Source organism: Nicotiana attenuata, unplaced genomic scaffold (assembly GCF_001879085.1).
Source record: "Nicotiana attenuata strain UT unplaced genomic scaffold, NIATTr2, whole genome shotgun sequence".
In the NCBI taxonomy this organism is placed as follows: domain Eukaryota; kingdom Viridiplantae; phylum Streptophyta; class Magnoliopsida; order Solanales; family Solanaceae; genus Nicotiana; species Nicotiana attenuata.
In genome coordinates this window covers 112,565-132,181 of record NW_017672665.1, presented here as the reverse complement: position 1 = coordinate 132,181, position 19,617 = coordinate 112,565, and the positions used below count along the sequence as shown (strand labels likewise).

General features: G+C 37.4%; 2 protein-coding genes across 2 annotated transcripts; one reads left to right on the top strand and one right to left on the bottom strand.

Moving 5' to 3' along the window:
- Nucleotides 1-985: 985 nt before the first annotated feature.
- LOC109214026 lies at nt 986-2,607 on the bottom strand. The gene is made up of 3 exons (XM_019377895.1): nt 2,407-2,607; nt 1,826-2,315; nt 986-1,161 (listed from the first exon to the last, which is right to left on the bottom strand). Exons 1-3 carry the CDS (start codon nt 2,605-2,607, stop codon nt 986-988), a joined length of 867 nt encoding a protein of 288 aa, XP_019233440.1.
- Nucleotides 2,608-4,563: 1,956 nt separating this feature from the next.
- On the top strand, nt 4,564-18,283 carry LOC109214031 (DNA topoisomerase 3-alpha-like). The gene is made up of 9 exons (XM_019377900.1): nt 4,564-4,939; nt 5,354-5,532; nt 5,634-5,706; nt 5,959-6,081; nt 6,171-6,292; nt 6,373-6,445; nt 6,539-6,655; nt 12,524-12,607; nt 17,505-18,283. The coding sequence occupies exons 1-9, from the start codon at nt 4,622-4,624 to the stop codon at nt 18,201-18,203; spliced, it is 1,788 nt and encodes a 595-aa protein (XP_019233445.1). The 5' UTR covers nt 4,564-4,621; the 3' UTR covers nt 18,204-18,283.
- The last annotated feature ends 1,334 nt before the right edge of the window (nt 18,284-19,617 follow it).

Genomic DNA, 19,617 nt, shown 5'->3' with positions numbered 1-19,617 from the left:
GTTTTATAAATAAGCAGTTACGTTTATTTGGATAAAAATGCTGAAACTTAAAAAAAGTGGTTAAAGTGTTTGGTAAACAAAGTGTTGTTAGACTTTTTCTTTTAAAATGACTGAAATATCCTTAAAGCTGATAAACACTTAAAAAATAAGCTTATTATTACAAGTTTTTAATGCTAAATTATTCCTAACAAATTTATGTCTTGTTCCTCGTTAAGTTCTCAATGATTTGATAAAATAATTTTTAATATATATAATTATTTATTGTAATAACATTATTAATATAATTTGGACTAAAATAACTACTTGGCCAATGGCATGTAATAATAATTTAACTAGTTTACCACTATGTCAATGAACATTAAATGAATATATTTAAGATGTTTTCTAACTTTCAAACTTTTTTGCGTGAATTGGCCTGTCAAATTTGACTCGTGATGGTTTATTACAAAAATATTGTGACGGGAAAGGAGCACCATTGGAAAAGAAAAGAAAGGAAAAGGAAAAGATGGGAAAATAATTAATGAAAGAGTAAAGAAAGGAATAAAAAGAAAGAGAGGAAAGTTATGGAAGAGAGAATAAGAAAGCAAGGCTACTGCAACAGAAACGAGAAAGAAAAATAGCATATTTTAGGTTTTAGGGTAATTTCGGGATTAAAGAAAAACTATAAGGGATAAGAATGTAAGTGTACTTGGTCAAAGCAATATGACTTTTCCATAGATTATGAGTGTCGCCAGTTATGTTACAATATGTTGTCAAGAGATATTTGTTTTTTCCATAGCCTGTTAAAGTCAACCTGCAATTTAGTACAAAATAATATTTCTTCAATTGAAATGAAAATAATAAATATTAGTGTTTTTAAAAGATTCATATAAACTACAAGTATTCAAAAGCTTACAAATTCTTAGCCAATCAAATCGCGAAGACCCATCCAAACAAGATCACTTTGCTCTTCCAACATTTTCCGCATTTATACTGTTATTAGCTCTCAAAGACTGACCAACATCAGGATCAACAGATGGAATATATCTCTCATTTCAGCAGTCCATTCCTTTCTCAACTTGCTCCTCTGTATTTCCTCCAGTTTTTCTTCATCTTCATCGTCTGACGAATAACTTGGATAAGGATCTATTATGTCACTAGAGTTTGAACTCTCCATTTCAACTGGAAAATAAAAACATAAGTAAGAAGGAGTTAACTGTTAGCTTTACAAATGCATTCCAATGATTAGTTTGTGAAATTTAAAAAAGAACTGGAGGAGTGAAGCTAGTTAAAAGCTAGTTTACAACATAAGCTTTACAAACTGAAGCATTTCCAGAACATGAATTAACATAAGCTTTACAAATTCATAAGCTTATCATTAACATTAGCTAAACTGAAGCATTTACATAAGCTCACTAACTGAAGCATTTAACATAAGCATTACAATTGAAGCATTATTAGTTAAAAGCTTATCATTTAACATAAGCTACTAATTAAAACATTTGACATAAGATTACGCTAATTAAAAAGCTTTACTAAAAGCTTTACAAATTCATAAGCTTTACAACTGAAGCTGCGTTAAAAGCTTAACAAACAAAATCTTTATATTTAATAAAAGTTTAGTCATTACAATCACAACATCTAAATACAAAAACCATAATAAAGTTTACACATAAAATCATAATAAAGACTCAACCATAACGATATATTATCCATTTTTGTTAAGGTATAAACTGGTAGTTAAACTCCAACCAACACTTGCGAGGCTTCATCAGTAGGCATCCCCAAAAATATTTCGATTATTTTTCTTGCGGAACATATTCATAGTTAAAACTGTAAATTTCACTCCAGGCATAGAATATCCAGGGAATTTGTCCCAACGTGCCAATACACTTCTCGATGGATGTCTCATCAACTGCAGGAGATGTAGCAGTGCTTTTGCTAGACATAAACTCTATGAGAGAGTGTATATCCTCTTTTATTAATGTTGCAGCTGTTTTTTTCTTACTCTTTCTTACTTGACTACTGCTACTAACACCATCAGTTGATTTTTGTCTTTTTAGTGATGGCTCTGGAAACACAACAGAATTTATATTCTGTAGATCATCACTTTCATCGCTCATTTCATCATTAAGATAAGTGAAGTGTTCTTTGTCACAATCATCAATAACATTTATCCCTTCTTCATCGAGATTAAGTCCAATGCCCGATGATTGTTCTTGATTTGCTGCACGTGCTCTTTCTCCTGTGGCAACAACATCAGCAAACAGTGCATCGTAGCGAAACCATATGAGCGAAAGATCTTTGTTCCTAAATTTCTTATATTTTGCATTCTCCTGTAAAAAGAAAATAAAAACTACTTTAATCAAACAGATAAAATTAACAATGACAAAAAAAATTACACATATGATAATGTGAGAGATGTACCTTAATTTTTCGCTCCCACCAATCATCATCTGCCATAATCGTATTTTTCGTGGCATCCCATCCTAACCCCGTCTCCCCTCTCATCAACTGCTTAAAAAGTGTCCATTCTCCTTTCATGTAATCCCAATGATTTTTTATTTTTTTTATCATAGTCTTTTCCCGTCTTCTTACAGAACTCGTCAACAAGACTTTTCCACCCATCTTTATTTAAGTAAGTGTTTGGTCTATTTCCTTTTCTAACCTCTTGCTCACACAACTCAATAAATATAATATGTGTATCATCGTCCCATTTAGCGTTGTCCGGCATAACTGAATGTAAATAATCTGAAGAAAGCAGAGCAACCAAGAAGCTAAGACTGAATATGTAAAAATAGTAATACCAGTACTTTTGTATGTTAACTCAGATCAAGCATTAGGAATATTGCATAATGAATAAGTTGGTTTATGTAACTAAGAATGTGTTCTGTACCATCTAGAAGTTAAGTTTGTGTTGTAATTGTTTATACAAAGTAAGGATCATGTGCCAGGTCGAAAAGCAGACCAACTTTTTCCTTGTATAGAAAATTAAAGTAATCACTATCATATAATTTTCAGGATGTATGGCACTGTGAAATATGCAACCGAAAGCCAGGCCATGGTTTTGGTATGTTTCTTTTGGTTTTATATTTTTTCTGCTGTCGAAGATTATTCTTCTTTATAACTTTACAAAGCAAGTATTGTTGACTTGTAATTTCTGCACCCATTTCTAAGAGCACAGATCAATTAACAAGAAACCAAGAAAAATAAAATTATGAATAAAGTCTGTTTGAAATCAACTTATGTGAAACAAAATTTCTAAGAGCACAAATCTTTTTTCATCCATAAGGGAGCGTGATTGAAGCTGATAGGTGATGATTACTGTGCGATGTAAATACTGCTCGACAACATGTATAATCAAATCAGTAAAATTTTCCAATTCAAACAAAAATATACAATTAAGGATCGAGAAGAACTTACAACGATAATTTCGCTGGTCAAACGATAATTTTGTGAGATGGCTATTGGATAATCTTGTTCAAAGAAAGAGCTTCCTTAAAGATGAAGGAGAGATGATGAAGATGAAAGGAGAGGCAGTCTTCAAAGTTCAACTAAAGAAAATATGAGAAACACGATGATTTAGGGTTTCTTTTACCGGGGGCAATTTTGCTATTATAAAAAGTTATAAGGGACAGGAGGGTAATTTCGCTGGTCAAACCAAAATGGCTTTTAAGCCAAAATAAAAAAAGTTGGGGTAGACCAACTTCTTGCTTTTAGCTTTTTTTAAGCACTTTTTTGCTTTTTTTAAGCAGCTTTTTTTTTTTATCCAAACACTCCATCCCATAAAAAAGTGCTTAAAAGCTGGTTTGACCAGCTTTTAAACCCATCCAAACACCCTCTTAATGCTTTTAGCTTTTTTTAAGCAGATTTTAACTTTTTTTAAGCTCTTTTTTGGTTGCGAAACACTTTCACAAGTTAATAAAAGCCCATCCAAACAGGCTCTAGGTTGGGGCATTTTTAGGTTAAAATATCATGGTATAGCCAGTTTTCACACTGGTCAAATGAAAAATAGCCAGCGTTTATCAAGTCAATGAAAAATAGCCACTATTTTGCTTCAACAGGGACCGGTCCAGTATAATATACGGGAGTTCTGGTGCATTTGTGTACGAACTCCAGCATATTATGCTGGACCGATATACTTTGCTAACTCCTGTAAAATTTGCGGGAGACTGGAGCACCAATGCTCCAAACTCCAGTATATTATACCGGACAATTATACTTGCTGGAACTCCCGTAAAATTTGCGGGAGTTCCAGCATAATTATGCTTGAACTCCCGTAAAATTTGCGGGAGTTCCAGCATAAGTATGCTTGAACTCCCGTATTTTTCTGGATTTTGAATAGTATTTTCGCTCAGATTTAAAGTGGCCTTTCTTGGGGGCCCTGTGTAAGGGCGGACGGGAATGCCTACCCTTCTAAAAGCTCAGATTTAAAGTGGCTAAATTTCGATAAGCTCAGATTTAAAGTGGCTAAATTTCGATGACTTTTGAAACTTAGCTATTTTTCGACAACCAATGCTAAATCTGTCTATTTTTTAATTTCTCCCCATCTTTAGCCATTTTCCGGAAAACGAATAAAATGAGGTTTGGCTGCACAGCTTTAAGTTAAGCCGGGAAAATCCTACTATTAAGCAGCGGCGGAATGGCGGGCGGTGGAAGCGGAGGCGGAGGGCGGGTGATAAGGGTGCTGAACGTGGCAGAAAAGCCATCGGTGGCGAAGGCAGTGTCGGGGATACTATCGAGGAATCAAGGAGGTGGGATGAGAGTGAGAGACGGACGTTCCAGGTACAACAAAATCTTCGAGTTCAACTACACCATTCGGAACCAGCCTTGCCAGATGCTCTTTACCTCTGTCACCGGCCACCTCATGGAGCTTGAGTTTGACGATCGTTTCCGCAAATGGCACTCCTGTGACCCCCTCCACCTCTACGATGCCCCTGTTCGCAAGTATGTCCCTCAGGTACCGTCTTTCATCTCCTCCCCTACAGTTTCTTTTTGTTGGAAAAGAATTTGTATTTCTTCTAGATGCAGAGTTGGTATTTCTAATCTTCCGCTTCTTTCCCTTCAAGTATTCTTCTAGTCCTGCCTATCCAAAATATACACAATGGCGTAACCTCCCAAATGTCCTCCCCCCGCATCCCAAAGGGAAGTTGTAGATGCAAATTATGTGTCCCCAGATTAAAATGTTTCAATATTTTGTATTCATGTCAAATACTGGTGTATTTGTTTCCTCCCTCTTGCCATGTTGTAAAGTGAGAAAAATATAAATGTTTTTCTCCTTTGGTTTATCGCAACATTGTTGTGATTGAAATTGAGACGTCATTTGTAAAAGAATATGAAAATATGGGCTATAATATATTCTGGTCATTTGTAGGATAAATTGGATATCAAAAGGACACTGGAGGAAGAAGCCAGAAGATGTCAGTGGATTATATTGTGGCTTGATTGTGATAGAGAAGGAGAAAATATTGCATTTGAAGTGTTGGAAGTATGTAGACAAGCGAATCGTAACCTTAATGTGTGGAGAGCTCGTTTCTCTGCCTTAATTGACAGGTTCTGCCAGCTACCTGACATCTTGTGTTCCATATTAAGGTTTTACGTGCTACTCATGAATTGTCATTTTGCTTTCTGAAAAATACTTCTGAGATCACCAGGGAAATTCACCAATCAGTGCAGACCCTTGTTCAGCCAAATCAGTTATTTTCTGATGCTGTAGATGTTCGGCAAGTGAGTTCCGTTCCTCAAGTCATTCTATTTTAAGACAGTGAAAAGCTTCCTTAGGTCCGAGACAGCCAACTAGAGCTTGACCATCATCTTCCTGTTGGCAATAAAATTGCAATAACCTTTTTAAATAATAAATTAAGTGATAACCATTATATTTTACTGGCGGAATCTTTATTACTGGTTGGTCAAGTATGACAGAATGCTCTAATATAGTTCTTTGTTTCTCATACTGTATTTTTCTATTTGAATTTGCAGGAGATAGATCTTCGTATTGGAGCTTCTTTTACAAGATTTCAGACAATGCTTCTGAGAGATGCATTTGTCCTTGATTTTGCAACTGATGATAGAAATCTTGTCTTAAGCTATGGTCCCTGCCAGGTAACAGATAGTATAACATTTTTACTAGGTGGATTTTGTTTTACTGTGTGAGGTGTAAAATTTTGCAGTGCACATCGTATTTGCTGCAGTTCCCTACACTTGGCTTTGTTGTGGAGCGTTATTGGGAAATACAAGCACATGAGCCTGAAGAGTTTTGGACAATCAATTGTACTCACAATTTCGATGAAGGCAGTGCTACGTTTAACTGGATGTAATGTTGCACTTGGTTCCATCATAAGATTATTTCTGAAATAGAAGATCAAAGTACCTATACTAATTTTGACTTGGCAGGCGTGGTCATCTGTTTGATTACACATGTGCAGTAACAATTTATGAGATGTGCATCCAGGAACCCACTGCAACAGTGAGCTCTAAAAAGCCAATTCTCATAGCTAAACCTTTTTATAGACCAGAAATTGAGGTTGCGAAGCTTAATTGATTATGTTGATTTGGGAAGGTGTCCAAAGTTAAACAGCAGGAGAAACTCAAATACCCCCCTCATCCATTAAGTACAATCGAGCTTGAAAAGCGTGCATCCAGATACTTCCGTATGAGTTCCGAGCAGACAATGAAGGTTGGCATTGTTCAAAAGTTTTTTTACTGGAAATCTCTCTTTTGCTGTTTTGCACATATTTTTTTCTTTAATTTCCTTGTTATGGAAATATTGTTAGTTTTCCTTTTCTTTTATTTGCCTCTTTGGTTTCTTTGTAGAATTGAGGCCTGCAATTAATATAGGTAACCTAAGGTATAAAATTTACACAACCGTTATATTAGGTGATTATAATCAGCTTCAAGCACTAAGTTCTTTATTTGAGGCTTTGCAGATGAAGCTTCATATCCCAAGGTCATGGACTTTGTTGCTGTTAAACTCAAGGATAATGAATGCCTTTTTGTTAGGACAATCAGCTTGTATATGCCCAAGTCATCCACATTTATGGCATCTCTTTTTAAAAATAGCTTCTTAAGCCATGGGCTTCTCTTCAACTTTCTGGACACTTGGTTTTGTTATAGATGATTGTGGCTTTGGAGATCTCAAACTAGTACTCCCATGGTTGAAAGTGTTCGGCTTTTTGATGGTAGTTGATGAAAATGTGGCTTTGACTTCCCTATGTTGTGTCTCTACGACCTTGGCTAGTTTGACAACATCTCCAAAGGTCCAATGGGGCTGCAACTGAATCACATTCGCAATAGGCTTATTTAGTCCAGCCAAATATTGAGCAATTAGGCGGGCTGGTTTTTCTTTAATGTCACTAGAGTCTAAGATATTTAAATTCTCTTGTGTACTCATCCACGGATAAAGTTCCTTATCTAAAAGAATGAACTTCAAGTAAGAATTTTCTTCATATGTCTCTTGCAAGAACTGTTTACGCAATTCTCTTTTCATTCTCTCCAAAGTGCAAATTTGTTTTCCTTCAGGCTCTTGCTCCCTTTTGAGGGCTTCCCCCCATAGTAATGCATAACCTCTAAGCTTTATAGCTACAAGTTTGACATTCTTCTCATCAGAATATTCTTTATAATCAAACACAACTTAATATTTACAAGCCAATCAATGAATTCATCGCCTTGAGATTTGCCATCAAACTTTAGATTTTCAAGCTTAATATCATCACGCTGATACCTCTCTCGATAATTGTTGTGTGGCTTTCTATGATGTCTCCTTCTATCATGTTGATACCGAACTTCGTCAGGGTCGTACTCTTCACTACCTTGATCATCTGAGTATTCCGAATTTGAGTTTTTATCATAGTAAGCATGGCGCCTCAGTACTCTTATGCCTTGGTTAGCTATAGCTTCTTCCGCTTGCTCAATATGTCATGCTTTACGCGGTTGAATTGGTGGATCTTGAAGTGGAAGACGTAGTGGTGGCACTGGTATATTATGTCTTGGTGGTAGTGGAGGTTGTAGGCGTTGTGGCGGATTTGGGAGCTGATTTTGAATCGCCAAACCTTCAACCAATTTTGCATTAATTTCTTAAAGCCATCTAGTCGCACTTTAATTTCTTTATCTCGTTCAAGGGTTTTACTTCTTAATCTTTCAATTTGAAGTTGTTCATCAGTTGAAAATGATTCCAAGTTTGTTATTTTCTTGTCTAGCGACATGATGAACAAGATAATAATTTAAGAATTCTGACCTAGAACTAGTGCTTTGATACCATTGATGTTCTTTCAAGGTTTTGCACCTCTCAAGCACAAAGAAGAGAGAAAACAAAACCAACCTGCTAAAGTTTTTCACAAGACTAGCGAAAGCGTTCTTCAAACTCACGTCTGAAGAATTTAAGATGAAAAGAACCTTACCCACACGTTCTTCAGTCCCGCAAGATTGCAAGAAACGTTGAATAAAGGAAGAAGAAATAAACAAAAGAGAAATCACGTTTTTGAAGCAAGTGCCTTAAAAAACTAATCACCAATGTTTATTTTTAGCATATTGAGCCCTTTAAATCGGCTTTACAATGAGTAAAATTGATAATGTTTAGGATAATTAATCCTAATTAAACTAGAATAAGAATAAAGCTAGCACCCAAGGGTGTGGCCTAGTGGTGGTCAATGAAATGGGTGAGAACCATAAGGTCTCATGTTCAAATCCCAGGAGAGACAAAAAATACTAGGCGATTTTCTCCCATCTATCCAAGTCTTGATCGGGAGAGGGGGGTGGGGCGGGAGGTGGGGCAGGGGCTAGGGGATAGGAATGGCGGCAAGGGAGGTAAGGGGAACAAGGGTGCCTATAGTTGAGAATTGGGTCATGGAACGTAGGTACATTGACGAGTAAGTCTATAGAGTTGGCAAAGATCCTCCGGAAGAGGATGGTCAATATAGCATGTGTCCAGGATACTAGGTGGGTAGGGTCGAGGGCGAGGGATGCGGACGGTATAAGCATTGGTACTCCGGAGTCCGGAAGGGTAAGAATGGAGTGGGTATCTTGGTGGATGGGGAACTTAGGGAGTCGGTGGTTGAGGTTAGACGGGTGAATAATAGATTGATAACTATTAAGTTGGTGGTTGGAGAGTGCACCCTAAACATCGTTAGCACTTACGCGCCGCATACGGGCCTAGATGAGGATGTTAAACGACGATTCTAAGAGGGGTTAGATGAGATCGTGCGCCAGCTCCCGCTTACGGAGAGGCTTTTCATAGAAGGGGATTTCAATGGTCATATTGGGCCGACTGTAGGCGGCTATGGCGAGGTACATAGAGCTTAGGTTTTGGGGAGAGGAATGGAGGAGGTACTTCGCTGTTGGACTTTGCTAAGGCTTTTGGGTTGGTGATTGTGAACTCTAGCTTTCCGAAGAGGGAGGAACATTTGGTTACTTTTCAAAACGTAGTGGCGAAGACTCAGATTGACTATCTCCTCCTCAGGAGGTGTGACAGAGGGTTGTGCAAACATTGTATGATTATTCCGGGTGAGATATTCGCGACGCAACATAGGCTCTTGGTGATGGACGTTAGTATTATGTTAAAGAGAGGGAAAAGGTCTAGCCGAAGACGACCGAGAATCAGGTAGGGTGCCTTGACTAAGGATAAAGCCTAGGAGTTGGAGGGGCGGTTATCGGCTATTGGAGCCTGGAGGAATAGTGGTGACATGAGCATTATGTGGTCGTCGACAATAGACTGTATAAGGGAAGTTGCGAGAGAGGTATTAGGGTTCTCGACGGGCTTCTCTGGCGGGAACAGAGGAGACTGGTGGTGGAATGAAATGGTCCAAGGTAAAGTGGAAGCGAAGAAGGTGGCATACCTGAAGTTAGTAGGGAGCACACGTGAGGAGGAGAGGAGAGCGTGCATGGAGTGGTATAATGTAGCTAGAAAGGAAGCTAAGTTGGCATTCATGGAGGTTAAGACTGCGGTCTATGGCCGTATGACGAGGAACTGGGGAAAAAGGCGCAGAGAAGAAGTTATTCCGGCTGGCCAAGACGAGAGAGAGGAAGGCTCGGGATTTGGACCAAGTGAGATGCATCAAGGACGATGATGGTAGAGTATTGATGGAAGATGCCCAGATTAAGAGGAGATGGCAGACTTGCTTTCATGAACTTCTGAATGAAGAAGGGGATCGGGATATTGTGCTAGGTGAACTGGAGCATTCCGAGAGTCAATGTGACTTTGGGCACTGCAGGCGCATCGAGGTAGAGGAGGTCGTGGGAGTTATGCGTAAGATGAGTAGGGGCAGAGCGATAGGGCCAGACGAAATTCCAGTTGAATTTTGGAAGTGTGTGGGTAGAGCAGGCTTGGAGTGGCTGACTGGGCTGTTTAATGTTATTTTTAGGACGAAGAGGATGCCGGATGAGTGGAGGTGGAGTACGGTGGTTCTGTTGTATAAGAACAAATGTGATATCCAGAATTGTAACAATTATAGGGGTATCAAATTACTGAGTCATACCATGAAAGTTCGGGAGAGGGTGGTTGAAGCGAGGGTGAGGAGGATGATGTCTATATCCGACAACCAGTTCGGGTTCATGCCGGGTCGTTCTACTACGGAAGCTATACACCTTATTAGGAGGTTGGTGGAACAGTACAGGGAGAGGAAGAAGCTGTGGAGGTCGAGTATTAGGGCTGTAGGTTAGGAGATAGTTTAGTCTTTCCTTACTTCGTACCTTTGTGAGGCTAGTCTGGTAGGGCTTTTGTCGAAGTCAGCTGGTGGCAATGTTGTGTCTTACTACTCTTTCGTTTTTCATAGCGTTGGGTGCATGTACTGTCTATCGCTTTTGCTTTGCATCTACTTTTTCATTTTCATGATGTTATGTTTTCTATTGGTGGTACTGATATTGTCTCTCTTCGTCTTCTTGAGCCGAGGGTCTTTCGGAAACAACCTCTCTACTCCCTCGGGGTAGGGGTAAGGTCTGCATACACACTACCCTCCCCAGACCCCACTAGTGGAATTTTATTGGGTCGTTGTTGTTGTATCCAAGTCTTGATGGATAGAGTTACCTGGTACCTGTTGCTGGTGGGAGGTGGCAGGTATCCCGTGGAATTAGTCAAGGTGCGCGCAAGTTGAACCGGAGACCACGGTTATATAAAAAAAAGAATAATAATAAGGCTGAGAAAACCTATCCTAACTAAAATAGAAAAAAGAATTCTAGTAGGAATGAAATACCAACTAATCCTTACTAAACAAGAATTAAGAAATCCTACTCTTTAAGGAAAATAATTCCTAATCTTGAATGGATTATTGGACTTCTTCAATTTCTTGAGATTGTTGGGCCTCAATTGGACTAAGGCTAATTAGTGTAAGCATTTTAAATTCGTGGCTCAATTCTCCAAATCCATTGGCACTTTCGTAAGCCCAATAAGCCTCCATTGTTGTAGACAATATGGCCTCCACTTGTGCTTCTCTAGCATCATGATTTGAGCTTGTATGTTCATCCAGAATTTAGATATTTTTCTTTAAATACCCATAATTTCTAATGCATTAGAACTATGCTATCCACATTTATTAGTTTTGGGTGTCAAAGGGGCGAGTTTGGGGAGGGGGTGGGTCAAAATAGGGTGGGTCAATAAATGATTTATGACCCCAATTTTATGTGGAGCAAGATGGGTGATATCAGTTTTGACTAAACTATGGGTCATAGTTGAACCTGCTCGGATCAAAGCCATTTTTTCCACTTATTTGTTTGTTTTGTTAATAGTTTGTTTAGTTATCAAACCACTTTTTTTCCTTTATACAGAGAAAGATTGTGAAAGTATAAAGACAGAAATATCCATAACGATTAAATAAAATGTCATTTTGTATTTGTTGTCGAAGTTTACTTATGGGTCAAGTTGGGCTGCTCTGAAGCTTCTGTATGAGTCACCTTGGGTTTGGTGTGCCCAAATTGACCCATCAATGAATGTATTCCTAGCCCAATCTGCCCAAGCGCGGGGGAGTTGGACGGGTACACTTTTCTAGACTAATTTGACTCTCTTAGTTTTTTTCTGGTGTGTTACTTCATGGGTCTCAGAATGATTGGTGTTGGTAAGACATTAGTATTTTCATGGTTTTCGAATGTCCTACTTCCTTTGTCTTTGTCCCCATCTTAATGTGATGTTGTTCCACTTGCGAATTTTACAGTTTAATTTGAATTGTATATTTTTGTTGAAATAGAACAAAATGATAGTTGAAAATTTGTTTATATGGAAAAATGTTTTGTGAGACTTTTTGAAATTTTGAATAGCTAAATGTACTGAGTTCTTGACAAGTTCTCAAGAAAATTAATACTAGCAGCAGCGAGACGAATTTTGGGACCAGGATGCAAAGTGAATAACATAAACTAGGATAGGAGTATTATGTATCTTCTTCCGGTGTTTTTCTATCGGTCAGTGGGTTGATTGGTCTAGTGTTCAGAATTTTACATTATTTGCCTCATTGATGTGGTATGCCCTTTAATATTTGCTGATGAATATGTTTAATTGCTCGACATGCTTCTGGATCGGGATTATTAGATTAACTTCCTCTGTTCCTTTTCGAGTTTTTGACAGGTGGCAGAAGATCTATATCAAAATGGTTTTATCAGTTATCCTCGCACAGAAACTGATTGCTTCTCGGATAAGACTGACTTGCGTGTGAGTAACTATTTTTTTCACTTATAAGCTAAATGTAAGTCATGTTGTAGGTGATGTTATTCAAGCTGTGCCACTTGTTAAATCATGATAAGTATGTGAAGAGAGAAGTTATGAAAAAGCATGAGTCCCATCTATGTTGCTCGGAACAGGTGTGGCACCTGACATGAGTATGGATCTAGAAGTTCGTCATCACCTGAATTTTAGGATTCGGGGATAAGGATAGGAGTATGTATATGGGTGTTAAGGTAAAACCAGTAAATGCATATTACGAAGTATATAAAAGCCTCTTTGAAAAGCCACCATTTGGTGCAATTACACAATTAAGATGTTTGTTTGGCCAAATAATTACACGGTTTGCATGGAATTAAGTGTAACGTGGGGGTTGCAATTACAGTCTCCAATTCTCAAGGGGTAAGTAAGAATTGGTGGTAATTACTACGTGTAATTATAAGCTTATATAGCTTTTCTATTTCTCTTTTATTTTTCTTTTTTCAAATATTTAAGTGTTATCTTTTACACTATCTTTTTTCCATTTCTCTTATTCTCATTTTTCAACTTTCGAACGTATTGCTTATGGTGTGCTTCCATATAATTTTGCAACTTCGCATGTTTTATACTTTATTTTTCTTAATTGTTAAAAACAATTTCGTATTTTACTAGCTTTGCTTTCCATTCATTTTAGTATAAATATGTATTAAGAAAAAATACCTTCTAAACTCATATATATCTTTTTGTTATTTAAAAAGTGCAAAAAATAAAATATTTCATATAATATTCATATGAGCGGGTAAAAAACTTAATTTCATAGTTAAAATTTGTATTGATTATTTTAAGTTAAGATGTTATTTATTTGAAAGATAGTCAAGATACCGATTATTCTTTACAATATTAGTTTGGCAGAATATATTGGGACTCCCCCTCAACGTGACGATTTTTATTCAATACGCACCTAAACTTTAGGGTAGCCTAATTTCCCCCTAAACTTGGCAATCTGATAGCCTCAACTCCCTTGACACAGATGTGGCAAAGAGCGTGAATACACTATCGGTTTGTGCGTGAGAGGGAGAAAAAAATAAAAAAATCAGATTCCAAATGGGATATTTTTCAACTATTAATTGCCACATAATCAAATACAATAATTTATTTGTTCCAACTTTGCTTCTCTATGTTTCATCTTACTATACATTTGGATATTTTATCTCAATTGTATTTCTCTTCTTTTTTCGAGCAAAATCTTTGGAACTCCATTATTTTAGCCAAATAAAAAGATGTTTTAACAAAAGTAATTGAGTTCAAGTGGTGTATTTTCAAGAGTGAAAAAAACTGTGTATTTCTTCTTCTCATGCAATGACTATTTGTTTAACTATGTATTAATTCCTTTTCGGGTCAAATTCGTTAGACATTTGGTGGGAATTTTATGTTTTGCCTTTTTAGCCAAAATAATGGAGTTCTAACTGCATATTTTTTATTTCTTCTTTACATGGAATGATTATTTATTATAACAGTGTCATTTGTTTAAACAACTCTACTAGGATATCATTATCTTTAGCCAAAATAATAAAGCTGTAGCCAAAATAACGTTTGAAAGTTTTTTCTAGAGATTTGGCTCCAAAAAAATGATCATAATAATTGGATTTAAAAAGGTTAAAAAAAAAATTTTATTCTAAAAAAGGCCACATTGACAAAAAATCCATGTGACGGTGCGTGTGCCACACTTATATGGGTTTTTACTGACTCCCAAACCTTTTGCTCTAATTGAGGCCATGACCTTGTCGCATTCTACCAGCAAATATCTCCTCTCTACTGTTGCTTCACACCACAAAAAGTCCCTTATTAATTTCTTACTCAAGCTAATAGAAGCAAAATGGTGACCAGTAACATGAGTTGTGAACTACCGGCTTGAAAGTGTCGCTTCTACTAGAGCTTTTACACCCCTATTGGAAAAATATTGCTTTTTTCATTCTCCAATCTCCTTTAAATTTTTCGCATCACCGGTCACCACCTTAAGGTAGGGTCAGATAAATGGGCTCAAGTAGAGTGGATAGAGTATAGAGGATTCAAATAGCCTATCTCAACTAGTTTGAGATGGAGGATTAGATGAATGACAGAAAGTGGGATCAGATTAAGTTCTCAGGAGATTAGCCACCTTATATCCATATGATGATGTTAATTCTTGTATGGTCTGTGCTTCTCCTATGGGAATATAATCTCAATTCATTATATCTATACATTGTCTGGTTTAACCTGAAACCATATTAATATTTTTGAACAATGATCATACATGTCTTATGTGTAATTCGCACAATATCAATTTATCATCTAGGAATAAAAGATGTGAAATATGGATCTTTTCATTCATTCCCTCGATCGCCAGAGATGACGAGTTTCCTTGTCTAATGCCTCTATTATTACTGGAATAGCCATAGGAGTCCCCTTAATCATTATGGAGAACTTTACGGTGGATATGTGATAATGTATCAACTTTTTGTCGCCAAAAGCCCATTCTGCAGGAGTATTTATTTAATAACTTCCTTTTTACGTGGTCATAAGCTTTCCCATATCTGCTTAGCACGTAAACCATGATCATCCGCTTCTGAGCCTCGAGTACCCTGTCTCATTAGAAATAAAACTTGCATGCAAGATTTGTCTTCCACTACAAAAGCACTCTAAGTAAAAGATGCTAATCCATTACTATCCTATACCTTATTCATACTATTTTTGCCATGATTTTGTACATGCTCCATATCAGATGCCCCTCTTCTCTTGGGCATCAAAACTATTAAATGATGAATTGAAACTTATCCCAAATGATCCACAAAAATGGAAATATCTATACATTCCAACACATCATTTTGTAAAAACCATTTCCCTACAATGTTGAAGAATGTTAGGGTTAGAGTGCAAACCATCAAACCTTGGTGCCTCATTACCTAAGCAATGACAAAACAACTTGTTTAACCACCTCTTCCTGAAAGGTTTCTCAAGCTCCTTCTCATTCTCATGGCTTATACTCAAGAAAGTAACACCATCCATGCCTTGTCTCTAGGCTTCCTTCTCCAGTACGCAGTGCCTGATAGTACTGTAGCATCATTTGCCAAGCCTTTGAGGCTATCAAATTTGTTAAGTTCGGGGGGGGGGGGGGGGTAATTAAGCCAACATAAACTTCAAGTTTGAACTAAATAGAAGTCGTCAAGGTCGGGAGGGGGGGGGGAGGGGGGTCTATTATGTTGATAATTATTTAATACTTCTATCTTAAAGAAAAATATAGTTTAAATACCTAGTTATAAATAATGTGTAATATTTCTTATATACATGTATTTTTCACACATTAACGTTTGCTTACTTTGTATTCTACTAGTTTTATTTTGTACTCCCTCAAATCCACAATAAGTGATCATTTTACCTTTTTATTTTTATTTTGGGGAGGGGTAGAGTGTACGTAGACCTTATTCCTGCCTTTGACAGAGAGGAGATTTCCGGAAGACCCTCGGCTCAGGGAGGAAAAAGGGAAAGGGCAATAATAAGCAAACCAATCTGACAGCCAAAGCGAAAATATAAAACTAACACTAAGTAGTGCAAACAGAAAATCGAAACAAGGCAGCAATAAGTAATAACAACAATCTAGAGATAAAAAGAAGTACCCGAAAGACACTAAGAGTTGTATCAAAGCTACTGCGACAAACAAGGACAACAATCGGCTACCTAACCCTCTACCTTTATTCTCAACCTCCACACCTTATTATCTATGGTCATGTCCTCAGTTAGCTGGAGCAACGCCATATCTCGCCTAATCACTTCATCCCAATACTTCCTCGGCTTGCCTCTACCTCTCCGTTGGCCCTCCAACGCCAACCTCTCACACCTCCTCACCGGAGTATCAGTGCCTCTCCTCTCTACATGCCCGAACCATCTAAGTCTCGCCTCTTGCATCTTATCCTCCACAAGGGCCACGCCAACAAGATGCTCGGAATTAAAAACTGGACACAAAAGACTGAGTAAAACCAAATTTTCTGATTCGGCAATAGATTTGTGCTTTCAAATATTTTGACAAATTGGATTAACCTGAATCAGCTGAACAAGCTGAGAGCATCCAACCCAATACTCATACTCGCGACAAGTATTAGTATTATATGAGTTGAAGTTCAATTATTGAACTTGAATTGTATTAAAACATGAGATAACGTTAATCTTTTTGACAAACTTAGTACTCCTCTCGCAAGAAGAATGGCAAGGTTCTGAGCACGAGGTCCAATGCATCTAATTTTTAATTTTGTAATTTTTTGGAGTAAATTTACATATCCAGGAAGTACATAAACGTACTATATAACAATCTATTATAAGTAAAACTATGTAAAAATGTTTCAACAAAATGCAGTAAAAAAACTCCACAAATAATAACTTTCCTTTTAGATTGAGGAAGTACTTGTAGAAGACAAATAAGTCCCATGCTCCGGTTTCAGTTTGGGTGATGAAAGAGCATATATGAGTTTCCATAAAAATCTAATTTTTCTCCAATGGAGTAATACAGAAGCATTTGGTGTTGTGGAAAAACCTAACTAGTAAACTAGACATAATTAACCAAAAATGAAACTAAGATAGTTAAATTAGGCCAATTGGTAGGGTTAAGTTGAGGAAAGCTCATTGAGGCCTGCTAACTAAAACACCAGAACTTTTTAAATAGCTCTTAGAAACCAACAGCAAATTTACTATGAATTTGAATTAGAAAACAATTTTCTTTTTGTTTTTGTTCTGCATTTTTTTTTCCAGAATGTGTTCAGATTTTGTATGTGAGAATGGTTTCTGGGTGTGTGCTGAGAATTGGCTTTGTTTTTTTCTTTTTCTTTTTCCAAAAAGAAAACTGTTTTTACAGCAAAACCCGTTTTGTTTTGAAAATCAGAACAATTTTCGTTCCAACAAACTATTGTTTTTCAAGTTCGAAAACATGTGGCTGCAACAAGAAGGTTTCATTGACATGGTGAAGGAGTGGTGGCAGAGTTACGTCATAAGTGGCAGCCCAGATTTTATACTAGTACAAAAACTGAGAAATTTAAAAAAGGACATAAGCAACTGGAACAGAGATGTCTATGGCAAAGTGGAAGCAAAAAGAACCAAGGCCTTGGAGGAGCTCTCAATTTTAGATCAGACAGCAGAAAACAGAGCTCTAACACAAGCTGAGAAGCAAATGGTAGTGAACCTGAAAGTGGAGCTAATGGAATTGGCTAAAGCTGAAGAAATCTCATGGAGGCAAAAATCAAGATGCTTGTGGCTTAAAGAAGGAGACAGGAACACAAGATACTTCCAAACAATTGCAAACTCACACAGGAGGACCAACAATATTGACAAGCTCAAAGTGGATAATGAAATAACAGATGATAAGGATGTGATCAAAGAAGAGATTTTGAACTATTACCAGAACCTGTACACTGAGAGTGAAACCTGGAGGCCCAGTGCTAATTTTGATGATGTTGGCAGATTATCAAGTGAAGACAGGGAGATGTTAGAAAAAGCTCATGCGCTCCAGATAAAGCACCTGGTCCAGATGGATTTACTATGGCCTTCTTTCAAAAGACATGGGACTTTATCAAGCCAGAGGTGATGGGGGCGCTCAACCAATTTCACCAGCAGTGTTACATGGTGAGATCATGTAATGCATCTTTCATCGCTCTGATCCCCAAAAAGAAAGGAGCTAATGCTGCACTGTGGGCCGGGCCCAGCCCGGGACCGGACCGGGACCGCGGTCCAAATGGGCCAAACGGGCCTGGTGGGCCGGTCTCAGTGGGCCGGTCCCAAATGGTGCGCAAGGCCCGTGGCGGGCCGGTCTACTTCAAGGAGCCCACGAGCCCGGGACCGCTAAGCCCGGGACCGGCAGGTGGGCCTGGGCCGGTTCAACCGGGCCCAACGGGCCTAACGAGCTCCAACGGCTAATTTTAAAAAAAAAAATTTCAACGGTCAGATTTTTAATACTATATATATATATATATATATACATAACATTCTATATATAGTATAGTATACTATACTACCATATATATATATATNAGCTCCTTAGTTATAGTTTAGCACATCCTAAAGGGGCTTACAAACTCTTATTTTTCTGTATTTTTGTCTTCTGATTTTGTAACTATTGCATCTACTTGATGCCTTTCTAATGAAATACCTTACTTCATCAAAAAAAAAAATAACATGTGGTAATTGAACAATGGAATCTTTTGACATTAAAGAATAGACAAATTTCCTGATATCTGCAACTGAAGATACCCCCAGGCAATTCAACAACCACCTTAAACTGTTTCACTAAAAAGACAATTTTCAGCAGTTCTTTCTCACCAACGGCAGATGATTGAATAGAAGGGGAAGAAAGTGAAACTGCACCTCAATTAGTGGAGAATTCATAGTTCTACAGGCTGCCCTATGCTTCAGAACCTTCAATCCCGGAAAGTTATCTTGGCATATTTCTGTTTTTTCTTTAATATTGAAGTCAATTCAAAAGTAGAAGAAGGGAGTCTCAGGTCACCTAGTGATCACCATAGACACAGTAGCATGAAGTAAAACCTGTTTTAACATCACATAATTCTGCTCATGCAACCCTTGTTAGAAGTAGTAGAGTACTCTGTATCCAGCTAACAGGTTAGAACTTCTTACTAAGGAGAAATGTGGGAAAAATACACTATTGATCACAGAGGAGAAAAAAAGTTTTTACAGATGTTTATACGGAGTTTACTTTTAAGGATCCATACTTGTGTTTTTCAAAGGCATAGCATCTTTACTCAGGCCATCATAATTGATGTTTACTCAGTTCTGAGCAACTACAGAGATCACATTTTTTTGACTCATCCCCTGAAAGGTAAGTTGTTTCATTATCATTAACCAGGAGGAGGGTGAGACGACATAGGTGATTTGGGACATGCTTTTGATATTTAACCTGGTTGAGCTTATAAATTCATTTGCATAATTTTTTTTTTTTTTTGTTGACAAGCTAATTTGATGATGCTTAGAAAGTACTTAGATGA

Excerpts from the sequence above, each read along its gene's own strand:
- LOC109214026 (XM_019377895.1), bottom strand. The coding sequence starts at position 2,607 with ATGGGTGGAAAAGTCTTGTTGACGAGTTCTGTAAGAAGACGGGAAAAG. Across the intron at positions 2,316-2,406 it reads GGTGGGAGCGAAAAATTAAG|GAGAATGCAAAATATAAGAA; the intron begins GTACATCTCTCA and ends TTCTTTTTACAG. Across the intron at positions 1,162-1,825 it reads CTGGATATTCTATGCCTGGA|TTGAAATGGAGAGTTCAAAC; the intron begins GTGAAATTTACA and ends TTTATTTTCCAG.
- LOC109214031 (XM_019377900.1), top strand. The coding sequence starts at position 4,622 with ATGGCGGGCGGTGGAAGCGGAGGCGGAGGGCGGGTGATAAGGGTGCTG. Across the intron at positions 6,446-6,538 it reads TCCAGGAACCCACTGCAACA|GTGTCCAAAGTTAAACAGCA; the intron begins GTGAGCTCTAAA and ends TGATTTGGGAAG. Across the intron at positions 6,656-12,523 it reads GTTCCGAGCAGACAATGAAG|GTGGCAGAAGATCTATATCA; the intron begins GTTGGCATTGTT and ends AGTTTTTGACAG.